This window comes from Chiloscyllium plagiosum, chromosome 9 (assembly GCF_004010195.1).
Source record: "Chiloscyllium plagiosum isolate BGI_BamShark_2017 chromosome 9, ASM401019v2, whole genome shotgun sequence".
In the NCBI taxonomy this organism is placed as follows: domain Eukaryota; kingdom Metazoa; phylum Chordata; class Chondrichthyes; order Orectolobiformes; family Hemiscylliidae; genus Chiloscyllium; species Chiloscyllium plagiosum.
Window position 1 is genome coordinate 63,101,421 of NC_057718.1, and position 13,341 is coordinate 63,114,761.

The following is a 13,341-nucleotide window of genomic DNA, read 5'->3' on the forward strand; positions in this document are numbered from 1 at the left end:
TAACTCTGTCTTAAAAGGGAGGCTCTTATTTTTAAGACAATGCTCCCTAGATCTAGACTCCTTTATCAATGTGAAACATCCTCTTAATCCTCCTCCGGATCGAAGTTTCCTCAAAGTAAACACGTTCATCCCAGATATAAGTCTTGAGAAGCTTCTGTGAACAGCTTCCAAAAGCAAGTATATTCTTTCCTCAAGTTAAACCAGCAAAACTGGACATAGTACACTCCCAGATGTAATCTCACCAATGCTGTACAGTTTTAGCAAGAGCTCCTTACTTTTAAACTCTATCCTTATACTTTCAGGGTAACATTTTGTTGTAGCACACTGGAAATTCAGCTGTCCTATTCCTGGAGTCATCAGAAAAGTTAATAGATTTTATATAAAATGCAGAATTCCTTATTTTCTGTCTTTCAAACTCAGGTTGACAGAAAGCAGGGACCAGGTTTCAGCACTCAAGAACTTCTATTACAAAAACTCAAGTTCTTACTACAGATAAACAATTATGAAACATCGGCATATGACTCTAACCCCTTAAAAACCTCAATTTACACACACACACACACATGAACTGGTGTTATGGGCTAAAGCTATAACTGGAAAGGCAGTTCAACAGACCCTGGCTAGATTTGCCAAGACGTTCCCTTTGCCAAACAGAATGCTGCTTCTTGATCTTCCTTTTCCAGATACTTTTACTTGCTTGCAGGAGAATTAGTGGCAGAAGCCAAACATGGCAGTGAATGGCTGTTTCAGAGACTGGAGGCTGTTGTCTATTGTGCATAGATTGTAACAGCAGGGAGAATATGTTGGAGTTGTACAAAACCTTGGTCAGGCCATAGCTAGGAGTTGTTTGCGCACATTTCTGGTCACAACACTATAGGAAGGATGCAATTACACTGGAGGATACAGAGGAGATTCAGTATGGTATGCCTGGAATGCAACATTTTAGCCATGAACACAGGTTGGGTATGCTCGGGTTGTTTTCTTTAGAGCAAAGGCGGAGTGGGGACCTCAGAGATATTTAAGATTACAATGGACATGGACAAGGTGGATTGGAATGAGGTGTTGCCTGTAGGTAAAGGGTCAATAACAACTTGCATACTTCTAAGGTGAATGACAGGAGATTTAGAGGAGTTTTGAGGAATATATTTTTATCCTTAATTTTAAATGCATTGCCTGGAAGGTAGCACAGGCAAGAAATCTCAACTTTTAAAAAAGGACATGGGTGTACACTTGAAATGTCAATTTTCAAGGCTATGGACCAAGTGCTGTAAAGTAGGATTTATGGCTCATCAAGTCTGCACTGACTTAAGGGCCTCTCCTGACTTGTATGAAGCACAGGTACACTTTTTATAAAGGTTAATTAACTAGTTAATTAGATGTCACTGCTGAAATCAACAGATGATGGGAAAAACAGGGTTTCAGGCCTGAAATGTTTTCGACCACAGATGAAAGTAAGCACCTTCTCTTCCAAGGTATGGCTTCTACCCTGAATATTCGCATCCCAAGCTGTTCCGCTGTCTGGGAGCTAATCATATGGTTGCTGGCAGGCAAGGTAACTAAGTGGTCATTGATAACTTGTCACCATTTCATTGAACAATCAGCTACTTAATGCCAGCCAAATATCTCTGGACTCCATCTGCAACTAGTGCCTCCCACCAACGTTTGTATAAAGTAGCAATGCATGCAGCACTTGAGTGTCAGGAAACTTGCTTTTATAAAGTAAAGAAATCCTTCAAAAATCCATGATCTTTAAATCAGTTATTTTCCCATTTCAGTCTGCAATCAAGAATATTGTAAAAGAAAGAGGTACGGACTTTACAATTTTATTTGCCTTCTTAATTACTGGAGGAAAATTACCCTACCCATACTTTGCACACAAATCTAATCTGCTAATCATAGTTTTAATCAACCTCAGTGAATTAAGACAATTGTGGAATTCATCAAATAGTGTCATTAAATCACACCTCAGTCATCATCTGCTCAATTTAGGTATCAGGATAACAATTGTTTCATACCTTATTACAGCCTTGTACCGTACACAAGAGCTGAGGGGTGACATAAGGTAGGTGGCCTCAATGCAAAAGTAATTTGATTGAGTATGGTAAAGAACCTCAGAAAAGTTGAGGTCAATTGGAATCAAGAGGGAATTCCTCAAATTGTTGGACAGATATTTGGCAAAGGCAGGAAGTTGAGTCAAATCAATCACAGCCCATCACATAAGTACAAGAATTCCCAGAAGACTACTTAGCCCAAACTTTGTGAGCTGCTTAATGACCTGTATTTGTCAGAACAAAGTTCAGAATTGCTTATTCCCCGAATTTCAGTATTAACTCACTTTCAACAATCTGGACAAAGATGGGGTCACCTTTGGAAAAGGTGAGGACTGCAGATGCTGGAGATCAGAGTTGAAAATTGTGGCACTGGAAAAGTGCAGGTCAGGCAGCATCTGACGAGCAGGCGAATCAACATTTTCAGCATAAGTCCTTCATCAGCCACATTCCTGATGCAGAGTTTATTGCCCAAAGCGTCGATTCTCCTGTTCCTCAGATGCTGCCTGACCTGCTGTGCTTTTCCAGCGCCACACTTTTCAATTCAGAACATTAAAGCCTCATTAACAAGGCTAAATGTGGATGAGTATTTCAACTTTCAAGAAACTCAAAATCAGCAGTATTGTGGTTGTAGTACAATAACAATCACCAAACCTCAATAATCAAAGAGAGGCAGAGGCAATATCACCTCAAGTTCTTTGATCACTGATACAAAAATCTAAAAGCATCGAGAGGGCATATTTCTGATATTTGTGGATACTTTCCAGAGCATCAATGGATGGACAATAAATGTAGACATGAATCTCTCATTCTGGGAGCAGAGTATAAAAAGTGACAAGCTGTCAAAACCTCAACAGTACCAAATTTTAATTTAAAAACCTTTTATTTCCAACTTAAAATCCATGCATGATTTTTGTAATTCCCGTAGCTCAACACATGTCTGGGTATGCTATTTTCTACCTATATTTAAAGTCTGTAAATACAGGATCCTTGTATCCAATGAACCGTTTACCTTACCTTGTTAATCATATTTAAAGTGCATTCGAAGACAGCATCAAATATCTGAGGAATTTCAGAAGTAATATGTCCACCCAGTTTATTCACAATGGTTGCCATGGTGCTAAGTACTTCTGGTTCTCTAGCAGCTGGCACATTCCTCTGGTAATCAATAAGCACTGCATCCAGCAATGGAGGAACAAAATTTTCGCCTACCTACAATGATCAACATTGTAAAAATTAACTTTTTGCACAAGAATAGGACAGTTTAAACAGTAATAATTCTTGAAAATAATCAGTAGTCAAGTCTTATCTCCACCCTAGCTTGTCAAACAAACAATTTTTTTGTTATGATTGTTACATAGAGAAAAATCCTATGAAATTGCAAAAAGAACCTCAGTATGGCATTGAAAGCGTTTACATCAACCTCCTCCAATAGAAGATCCAATGTTAAATGACTACATTTAACCTCTAAACAGTAGTTTTCATTGTGATGACTTATAATGTTAAATGTACTGCAGCATACTTCTTCTATAATACCATAGATGTTGGTATCAATCTGTTACATTAGGCCATAAAGTCTGGGCAAACTCAATAGTGTGTACACAGTTACAGACTTTAACTACCAAACGCCGCTGTAGAGGTATTCTGAGATTCTCCACCACCTAAGCCTGTCAGCCATTTATATAAATGGAGTGATTAGCATGATATACATGCATGGCAATATCAGCTACTTGTGATAGATGTCCCTGAGCCAAACTGAATTTGCACACATGTGGCTGATTTCACTATGTTCTGTGCAATAATCTCACATTGGTTGTTTATGTACACCTCCTGAGGTTCAAATTCTGAGTGCACCAACTGTTTAGCTGAGGACAGACAGTACAGGCTCAATTTGGATTGGGGAAGTAAGGAGGGGAATGGAGTGCTGACAGCACCGAGGACTTTCCACCAATCTGGCATTCAGCGATCACTATTTCACTGAATGCCAGAAGGTTGGTTAAATAGTCCAATCCTGTCGACAGAATGCATCAGTCACTCGGTAATGGCATAGCACTGCCATGTAGAATTTATGCCTGTGCTCCTTTCACCACCTAGAAGCTGGGTTCTCTTGGCACCAGTTTACACCTCTCACTTCAGCTATCCTGGCTGATTAAACTCCCCTACTGGCTGTTTCTTTCCTTTTGTACAGTTCCTCATTATAGCCAGTTGAAACTTTATTGCTGGAACAGCACAGCAGGTCAGGCTGCATCCAGGGAACAGGAGATTTGACGTTTCGGGCACAGGCCCTTCTTCAGGAATCCTCATTATAGCCAACCTTGAATTAAAACTTGGCTAATGGTAACAATTCCTGCATCATTACTGAAAATATAACAGAAACACAAGTTTCACAACCACTCCTGCACCGCATGTGAAAAATGATCAGCTTTCCTTTGTATCTGAATTGTAAGTGAATATCAATACCCAATCATACGCAACTTGAAAAGACAATGCATGATTTAAAAAAAAAAATTTCAGGATTAAGATAATCAGATTTTGAGTTACAGTCCCAAAGAAATGAGGGGTGATTTGTTGCTGACAAGAAACTAATTGCAGTTGAAGATGCAAAAGGAATGTAATCATAGCCAAGTCATGCTTAAACAATGCACACATTTTCAACTTTACTGACATTTGAGACACATGAAGAGGCCAAACCAAAAAGGTTCACTTCAATCTCAAGATCTTTATGGCCAAAGTAAAAAAAAGTAGAATAGAATAACATTAGGCTGACCAATAATCCTAAGCATTCCCGGTCACTCCCACCATCCTGATCAGCTGAAATTTGCAGCCTGAAATTTCACTCCTTGAATCAAACAAATGATTCAAGCTCAAGCCCAGCATTCCTCACTGCCCTCAAAATGATATCCAGACTCAGGCTGAGACCCAGACAACTCTTGCCTCAACTTGGCTAAATCATGGACCCAGTCCCAACTGACACATTCCTCACTCAAGTGAGCAGAGTAATAGCTTCTCAGAACTTGCTTCATCATAGTCATACTCTCCTTCATGCTGCGGGAACAGCCAGAAATACAGATTTCCTCTGCCCCACTCTTGGCCTATTCAATCATTGATTTTGTCTCAACGGGTAGCAAAACTGGGAGAGGGAAACTACGAATGGAGGAACAGCTCTTCTCAGATCCTGCTCATGTGTAGGGACCTATTGCTCTGATTGGTTATCCTCATGATTCATATCATAGAACACAGAACAATACAGTGCAGAACAGGCCCTTCAGCCCTCAATATTGCGCCGACCTGTGAACTATTCTCAGCTCATCCCCCTACACTATCCCAAAATCATCCATGTGCTTATCTAAGGATTGTTTAAATCTCCCTAATGTGGCTGAGTTGACTACATTAGCAGGTAGGGCATTCCATGCCCTTTACCACTCTGCATAAAGAACCTGCCTCTGATATCTGTCTTAAATCTATCACCCCTCAATTTGTAGTTATGCCACCTCGTACAAGCTGACGTAGTCATCCTTGGAAAGACACTTTCACTGTCAACCCTATCCAATCCTATGATCATCTTGTATGTCTCTATCAAATCCCCTCTTAGCCTTCTTCTTTCCAATGAGAACAGACCCAAGTGTCTTAGCCTTTCCTCCTAAGACCTTCCCTCCAGACCAGACAACATCTTGGTAAATCTCCTCTGCACCTTTTCCAATGCTTCCACATCCTTCCCAAAATATGGGGACCAGAACTGTACACAATATTCCAAGTGTGGTCTCACCAGCATTTTGTATAGTTACAGCATGATTTTGCCGCTCCGGAACTCAATCCCTCTACGAATGAAACCTAACACATCGTATGCCTTCTTAACAGCACTATCCACCTGGGTGGCAACTTTCAGGGATCTATGTATATGGACTCCAAGACCTCTCTGCACATCCAAACTACCAAGAATCCTTCCATTGACCCAGTACTCTGCCTTCCTGTTATTCTTCCCAAAGTGCACCACCTCACATTTAGCTGCATTGAACTCCATTTTTCACCTCTCAGCCCAAGTTTGCAGTTTATCTAAGTCCCCCTGCAACCTGTAACATTCTTCCAAACTGTCCACTACTCCACCAACTTTAGTGTCGTCTGAAAATTTACTAACCCATCCACCTATGCCTGCTTCTAAGTCAATTATAAAAATGACAAACAGCAGTGGTCCCAAAACAGATCCTTGTGGCACACCACTAGTAACCGGACTCCAGACTGAATATTTTCCATCATCAACCACCACTCGCTGCCTTCTTTCAGAAAGCCAGTTTCTAATCCAAAATGCTAAATCACCCTCAATTCCATGCCTCTGCATTTTCTCCATCAGCCTACCATGTGGAACCTTATCAAAGGATTTACTGAAATCCATGTATACCACGTCAATTGCCCTACCCTCACCTACATGCTTGGTCGCCTTCTCAAAAAACTCAATGAGGTTTGTGAGACACGACCTGTCCTTGACGAAACCATGTTGACTATCTGAAATCAAACTGTCGCTTGCTCGATGATTATAAGTCTTATCTCTTACAATCCTTTCCTACAACAGAAGTAAGGCTCACTGGTCTATAATTACCTGGGTCACCTCTACTGCCCTTCTTGAACAAGGGCACAACATTTGCAATCCTCCAGTCCTCTGGTACTAAACTTGTAGACAACAACGACTCAAATATCAAAGCCAAAGGCTCTATCACCTCCCTAGCTTCCCAGAGAATACTCGGATAAATCCCATCCAGCCAAGGGGACTTGTCTACTTTCACTCCTTCTAGAATTGACAACACCTGTTCGTAACTAACCTCTATCCTTTCTAGTCTAATATCCTGTACTCATTCTTCTCCTCTACAATAGTCTCCTGTTCCCGAGTGAAAACCAATGAGAAATATTCATTTAGCACCTCTCAGATCTCCACAAGGTCCACACTCAACTTCCCACTTCTGTCTTTGATTGGTCCTATTCCCACCCCAATCATCCTTTTATTCCTCACATATCTATAGAAAGCTTTAGGGTTCTCTTTTATTCTATTTGCTAAAGACTGCTCGTGTCCTCTCTTTGCTCTTCTTAACTCTCTCTTTAAATCTTTCCTAGCTGATCTGTAACTCTTCATCGCCTCATCTGAACCATCTTACCTCATCAACACATACAGAAATTCTTCTTAACAAGAGATGTAATTTCTGTAGTAAACCACAGTTCCCTTACCTTATCACTTCCTCCCTGCCTGACAGGGACATACCTATCAAGGACACACTATCTGTTCCTTAAACCAGCTCCACATTACCATTATCTGCATCCCCTGCATTTTGCTACCCCATTTTATGCATCCTAATTTTTGCCTAATCGCATTATAATTGCCCTTGCCCCATCGATGACTCATGACCTGTAGCACGTACCTATTCCTTTCCATTGCTAAACTAAACGTAACCGAATTATGGTCACTCTCTCCAAAGTGCTCACCTACAACTAAATCAAACACCTGGCCTGGTTCATTACCAAGCACCACATCCAGTGTGGCCTCTCCTCTTGTCAGCCCTTCGACATACTGTGTCAGGAAACCCTCCTGCACACATTGGACAAAAACTGATCCATCCGACATACTACAGTTATAGCGTTTCCAGTCAATGTTGGGGAAATTAAGGTCCTTTATAATGATCACCCTGTTCCTTTCACTCCTACCCAGAATAAATTTTGCTAATCCTCTCTTCCACCTCCCTGGAACTCTGCGGAGGCCTATAAAAACTCCAAGCAGTGTGACCTCTCCTCTCCTGTTTCTAACCTCAGCCCACACTACCTCAGTAGATGAGTCCTCATCAAAAGTTCTCTCAGCCACCGTTATACTATCCTTGACTAACAAGGCCACGCCTCCTCTTTTACTGCTTTGCCTGTTCTTAATGAAAGATCGAAACCTTGGAACCTGCAAAATCCATTCCTCACCCTGCTCTATCCATGTCTCCGAAATGGCCATAACATCGAAGTCCCAGGTACCTATCCATGCTTCAATCCTCGCCTCCTGCCCCATCCCAGGGTTTTCAGGAAAAGCATTCATCTGTCACCACAATGTATTTTGACACTCACCCCCCAACACAATTTTAGTCTGCTTGCCCTTGAAACTAAAACTGCAACTGTCAAAGTATTTTATGACAAAAATTGGGAATGTGATTAATTGATTCGGTTTACAGACAACATAGAAATAGTTGGCAGATGAAATGGAATATGAAAGAATGAGGTGAGGGAGATGTATAGCAAGTTAATTTATATATATTTTAATATCACACTGTAGAATTAGAATTTTGAAGTAGATTTGAACTAGATTTTAGTCTGTGCATATAAAAAGGGGATGAAGGAGAGGTGGGGGTGGGAGGATAGGGCAAGAGCAGGTGCCGAGCACATGGTGGTGATGGGTGGGTGGAAGAAGAAAATTTACTTGCAATGCAGAGGTTTCTATGAGCTGACAGAATAAACAACAAACAGGATAATCTTGCTTTCAGTTAGAACGATCTGGAATTTTTTTTGCTGCGGCGGGAGGGAAACCCATAGCTTGGGAAAGGATTTCAGCTTGGAAAAGTACTGGTTGGCATTAGATGCAAGAAATAGTTTTCCAACCAGAGTTAAGTCATACAAGTTAAGAAATGGGTTACCCCAGTGTAAGGAGTTCAGTTGGCAAGTTCCAGATCAGAAAATGTTTGGTTAGAGGGGTTATTTGGAGCTTGGAAAAAAAACTCAGCTCAGTTGTATGAAACTCTAGAGGCTATTTTCAAGACTGGGAATTTAAAACTAGTTAAATCAAAACTACAGATACAATAGGAAAGAGACTTTTTCTCTCATATTATGAGAATTGTAAAGGGATGCTATTGGGGGTAGATGGAATATTATATTTTTAAACTATTTTGAAATCTTTCAAGTTGTGCTGTATGTAAACAGCTAGATTACATTTAATATTTTCCTCTGCATATAAAACCTGTTTTCTTATTAAATTATTTTTAAAAATATGATCTATCAAGCAAGATTTTAGTCTGGGATGAGAATTTTCCTGTAGTAAAATAAACTGGGATCATAACAGGTGACAACTTCAGCAACGTATAGGTGAAATATAAAACCATAAAGGATAAAACATTGATTTCAGCTGTACAGAAAGAAAAGTTGGTAATCTATTTGGAGCGTGGGTTCAAAGACAAAGGGATCATAGTTACATAAGAAATAAAAGAACACCAAATTGCCTATCATAAGCTGCTCCTTCATTTATGGTTCCCACTCCACTTCTCTACAATTCCCTGGGACCAAAAATCTTTTTAACGCAGCCTTAAATATGTTCAGTGATGGCACATCCATAATACCCTGGGAGTGAAGAAGTCCATAGGGTTGGAAAGCTTTAGAATTCTCTATTTTTGAAATTCTAGATTTTCAATTGCTAAATATATACACAAGACAAGTCAGTGGAATAGTTTGGATGAAATGCAGAAAATACAAGTGGTAGGGCATTCAGCCCTTCAAGCTTGGCCCACCATTCAATACATTGGCTGATCATCTAATTCAGTACCCTGTTCCTGCTTTCTCCCCGTACTCTTAATCCAAGTCTTTGAAATCAATGTTTTGGCCCCAACAGCTTTCGGAGAGAGTGAATTCCAAGGCACACCACTCTGAATGAAGGAATTTCTCATCTCAGTCCAAAACAGCCTACTCCATAACCTTAAACTGTCAATCTGATCCTGGACTCCCCAGTCATCAGGAATATCTTTCCTGCATTTCTTCCATCTAGCTCTGAGAACTGCATAGGTTTCAAAGAGAGCACCCATCCCCATTCTTTCAAACTTCAGTGAATATAGTCCCAACAGATCCAGCCCCTCTTCATAACTCAGTCCAGCCATCCCAAGAATCAGTCTGGTAACAGTTGTTGTACTGCCTCTATAGCCATATGGTTCTTCTTCAGATAAGGAGAACAGAGCTGCACACAGATCCAGGTGAGATCTTACCAAGGCCCTGTACAACTGCAGCAAGACATTTTGCTCATGCACTCAAATCCTCTTCATATACAGGCCATGTGTCTTTCTCACTGACTGCTGCAGGACAGAGGTCTCATTGCAACTCTCCCTTTCTTAATCTATTGTCATTCAGGTAATAACATACCTTCCTGTTTTTGCTACCAAAGTGGATAACCTCACGTTTATCCACACATTCACTACATTTTCCCATTCATTCAACTTGAGTCACACTGGAATATCTCTGCACCCTCCTCACAGCTCAGTCTTCAACCCTGCTTTTGTCATCTACAAACTCATCTAAATTATTAATATATATTGAGAATAGCTGGGGTGCAAGCATTGTTCCCTATGATATTCCAGCTCGTCCCTGGTCACCACTGAGAAAAAAGATCTTTGTATGCCTACTCTTTTTCAGTCTGCCAACCATTTCTCTATCCATGTTCAGTACACCATTCCCAAAGCCACGTGCTTTAATTTTCCTTGCTAATCTCTTAAATGGGACTTAATCAAAAGCTTTTTTAAAGTCACAAGTAAACAACATCCATTGGCTCCCCGTATCAACTTTCCTACTTATAGCCTCGAAAACTTCCAGTAGATTAGTCAAGTATGATTTCCTTTAATTAAATCCATGCTGACTTTGTCCAATCCTGTCAGTGTTTTGCACTGAAACCTTTGGCCCCACAACCGATGATGTCTGGCCAATCGACTTACAATTCCACTTGCTCTCTATCGTCTTTTAAAATAATGGGGTTAAATTAGCTGTCCTTCAAATAGTCAGAATCTACAAATTAGCTGTTTTTCTATACAGATGCTGCCAGGTTTGTTGAATATTTCTAATAGGGACTATTTTATTCTTCGAGGAGAAAGTGAGGTCTGCAGATGCTGGAGATCAAAGTTGAAACTTTATTGCTGGAACAGCACAGCAGGTCAGGCAGCATCCAGGGAACAGGAGATTCGACGTTTCGGGCACAGGCCCTTCTTCAGGATTCCTGAAGAAGGGCCTGTGCCCGAAACGTCGAATCTCCTGTTCCCTGGATGCTGCCTGACCTGCTGTGCTGTTCCAGCAATAAAGTTTCAACTATTTTATTCTTTCACAGCAAAGGGAAAAAAACATTTTTGTTTTTATTTCAACTAACGCTAAGTCCCAATGGACAAAATTACCAGAAACCATTTAAGTATAAATGTAAAAAGCTAGGAGCTGATTAGAACAAGTTAACATGTTTCTGTAAAAAGCAGATAATATATAATCAAAAGGCAAGGAAGAAATAATGTCTAGTAAGCTCAGAGCATAACAAGGTCGACAATACAAATTTCAAACGAATTATGTGGGTTGATGCACAGTCATTCAAGTTCAAAGGTTGAGACTGCAAATGGAGGATAGGTGAACAAAGGGATTTAATATTTATTAAGTTTAGAAAGTGGAAGCATGGTCATCACAGAGGTATGATGTTTCTTCATGTGGGGGAAATCTAGAACATGAGGCAATTGTTTTAAATCTGCTACCCATTATCCTAGAACAGAGATGAGGAGAAATTACTTCTTTCAAAGAATCGTACATATGTGGAATTAACTATCCTAAAGTGTGATGGATGCTGGGACATGGAGTATATCTGAGTTGATGGGCAGATTTTTTAATTCTTAAGGGGTTGAAAGGTTATGGAGAGTGACATTGGTGCCTAGAGGAGATCAACCATTACTGTACCAAATGGCGGAGCTGGCATGAGGGTCTGAACTGCCTCCTAATTCTTATGAAAAGAAAGTCAAGGATGAGGAGCGTCAAAAGGTGTGGCGGTAGAAAAGCGCAGCCAGTCAGGCATCGGCCCAGTCAACGTTTAAGCATAAGCTTGAAGAGGAGCTTGGACTCGAAACATCGACTCCCCTGCTCCTCAGATACAGCCTGACCAGCTGTGTTTTTCCAGCGCCACACTTTGTGACTCTGATCGCTAGCATCTGCAGTCCTCACTTTCTCTAATGTGAAAGAGTGGTGGAAGGAAGGAAGAATGGAACGATTGAGGCAAGAAAAATACTTGGGATTTACAGCATCTTCACATAATGGTTACACATCCCAAGGTGCTTTAAAGCTGATGAATTTAGATGCACCATTGCATAAGTTAGGGAAACATGACAGCTAACTTCTTGCTGCAAAAGCCTCCAAACAGCAATAATAACTGGATGATACTGTTTTAGAAAGTCAGAGAATAAATGGTGTTCGGGATATGGAAGTATTACTGACACTATACAGAATAATAGCTAGACCACTGACAATTGGTCAAAAAGACCAACAGGTTGGCAGAGGTCAAATCTGAAATCAATTACAGCTACTCACAATAAAGGAAATTAGCTACAAGAAATTGGCTACAAGAAATTGGATAACTTTGGAGAATATTCCCTTGAAAGTTGAGAGAGTTGAAGGCAAATCTAGAAAACAATGCTAAAATGAGACAACGTAGATGGAAGTCAACATTTCAATGAATGGAACTTTAACATAAAAGACAAAGCTCTTCAGACTAGAGTGAGATACCCCATAAACACAGATACACAATCAACAGCAAATCTAATAAAACTTGCTGAAGTATGGGCTTTAAAAAAAGGACAGGGACAAAGATATATGGTCGACGAATAGAGAAGTTAGGCTTAATTGGCAACAATCAACTTAGAAATAAGATGGTTTGAAAATATCAAATAAGAAAGATCGCTTGCACAAGAATGCTTCAACATGGACAAATGGAGTCAAAGCTCAGTAACGTACAAAATCAGTTCCAGACTGTCAACACCTCATCGGGAATCATGTGATCACTTGATAACTTATAGTAGCCAAAAGTAAAACCACAGCAGGATTACAATTCTAACACTTGCAGAGGATAAAAATAGAAATTGCCAAGAAGGCTCAGCAGGTCTGGCAGCATCTATAAAGAGACAGAGTTAATGTTTCAGATCAAGTGACCCTTCCTCAGAAGGAGATCACCCCTTTAGCTTTAAAAATTAGGACTGGCATTCGGATAAAATGAAGTGCTAAAGCATTTAACAGTCTACTACAACTATACAGCTCTGAACAAGTTTCTTTTGAATTGGAAAAACTTACTCCATTTCTGCCCTCACAGATATTGTCAGAACAGAGTTTCTCCAACACTTTTATATCAGATCTCCTGCAGTACTTTGCTCTTTTGCTACAAAATACCATTGTGTAGTACCAAACGTCTCTCTTGGCCATGAACCAAAATAAAATCAACATTTTCTACACCACCCCCACCACTATTCTTCAGGTGTAAGGTAGAATGACGAGAATAGAAAATTTTGTGCTG

The 13,341-nt window shown here is 40.3% G+C and overlaps 1 protein-coding gene across 5 annotated transcripts in view; it reads right to left on the bottom strand.

Moving 5' to 3' along the window:
* The window catches only part of LOC122552899 (exportin-1), a 79,421-nt gene that overhangs the window by 13,263 nt on the left and 52,817 nt on the right, over window positions 1–13,341 (bottom strand). For all 5 annotated transcript variants that reach the window (XM_043696079.1, XM_043696078.1, XM_043696081.1 and 2 more), the window contains one exon: window positions 3,066–3,260. In XM_043696079.1, the coding sequence (XP_043552014.1) occupies window positions 3,066–3,260 (195 nt within the window). The remainder of the gene's footprint in view (window positions 1–3,065; window positions 3,261–13,341) is intronic.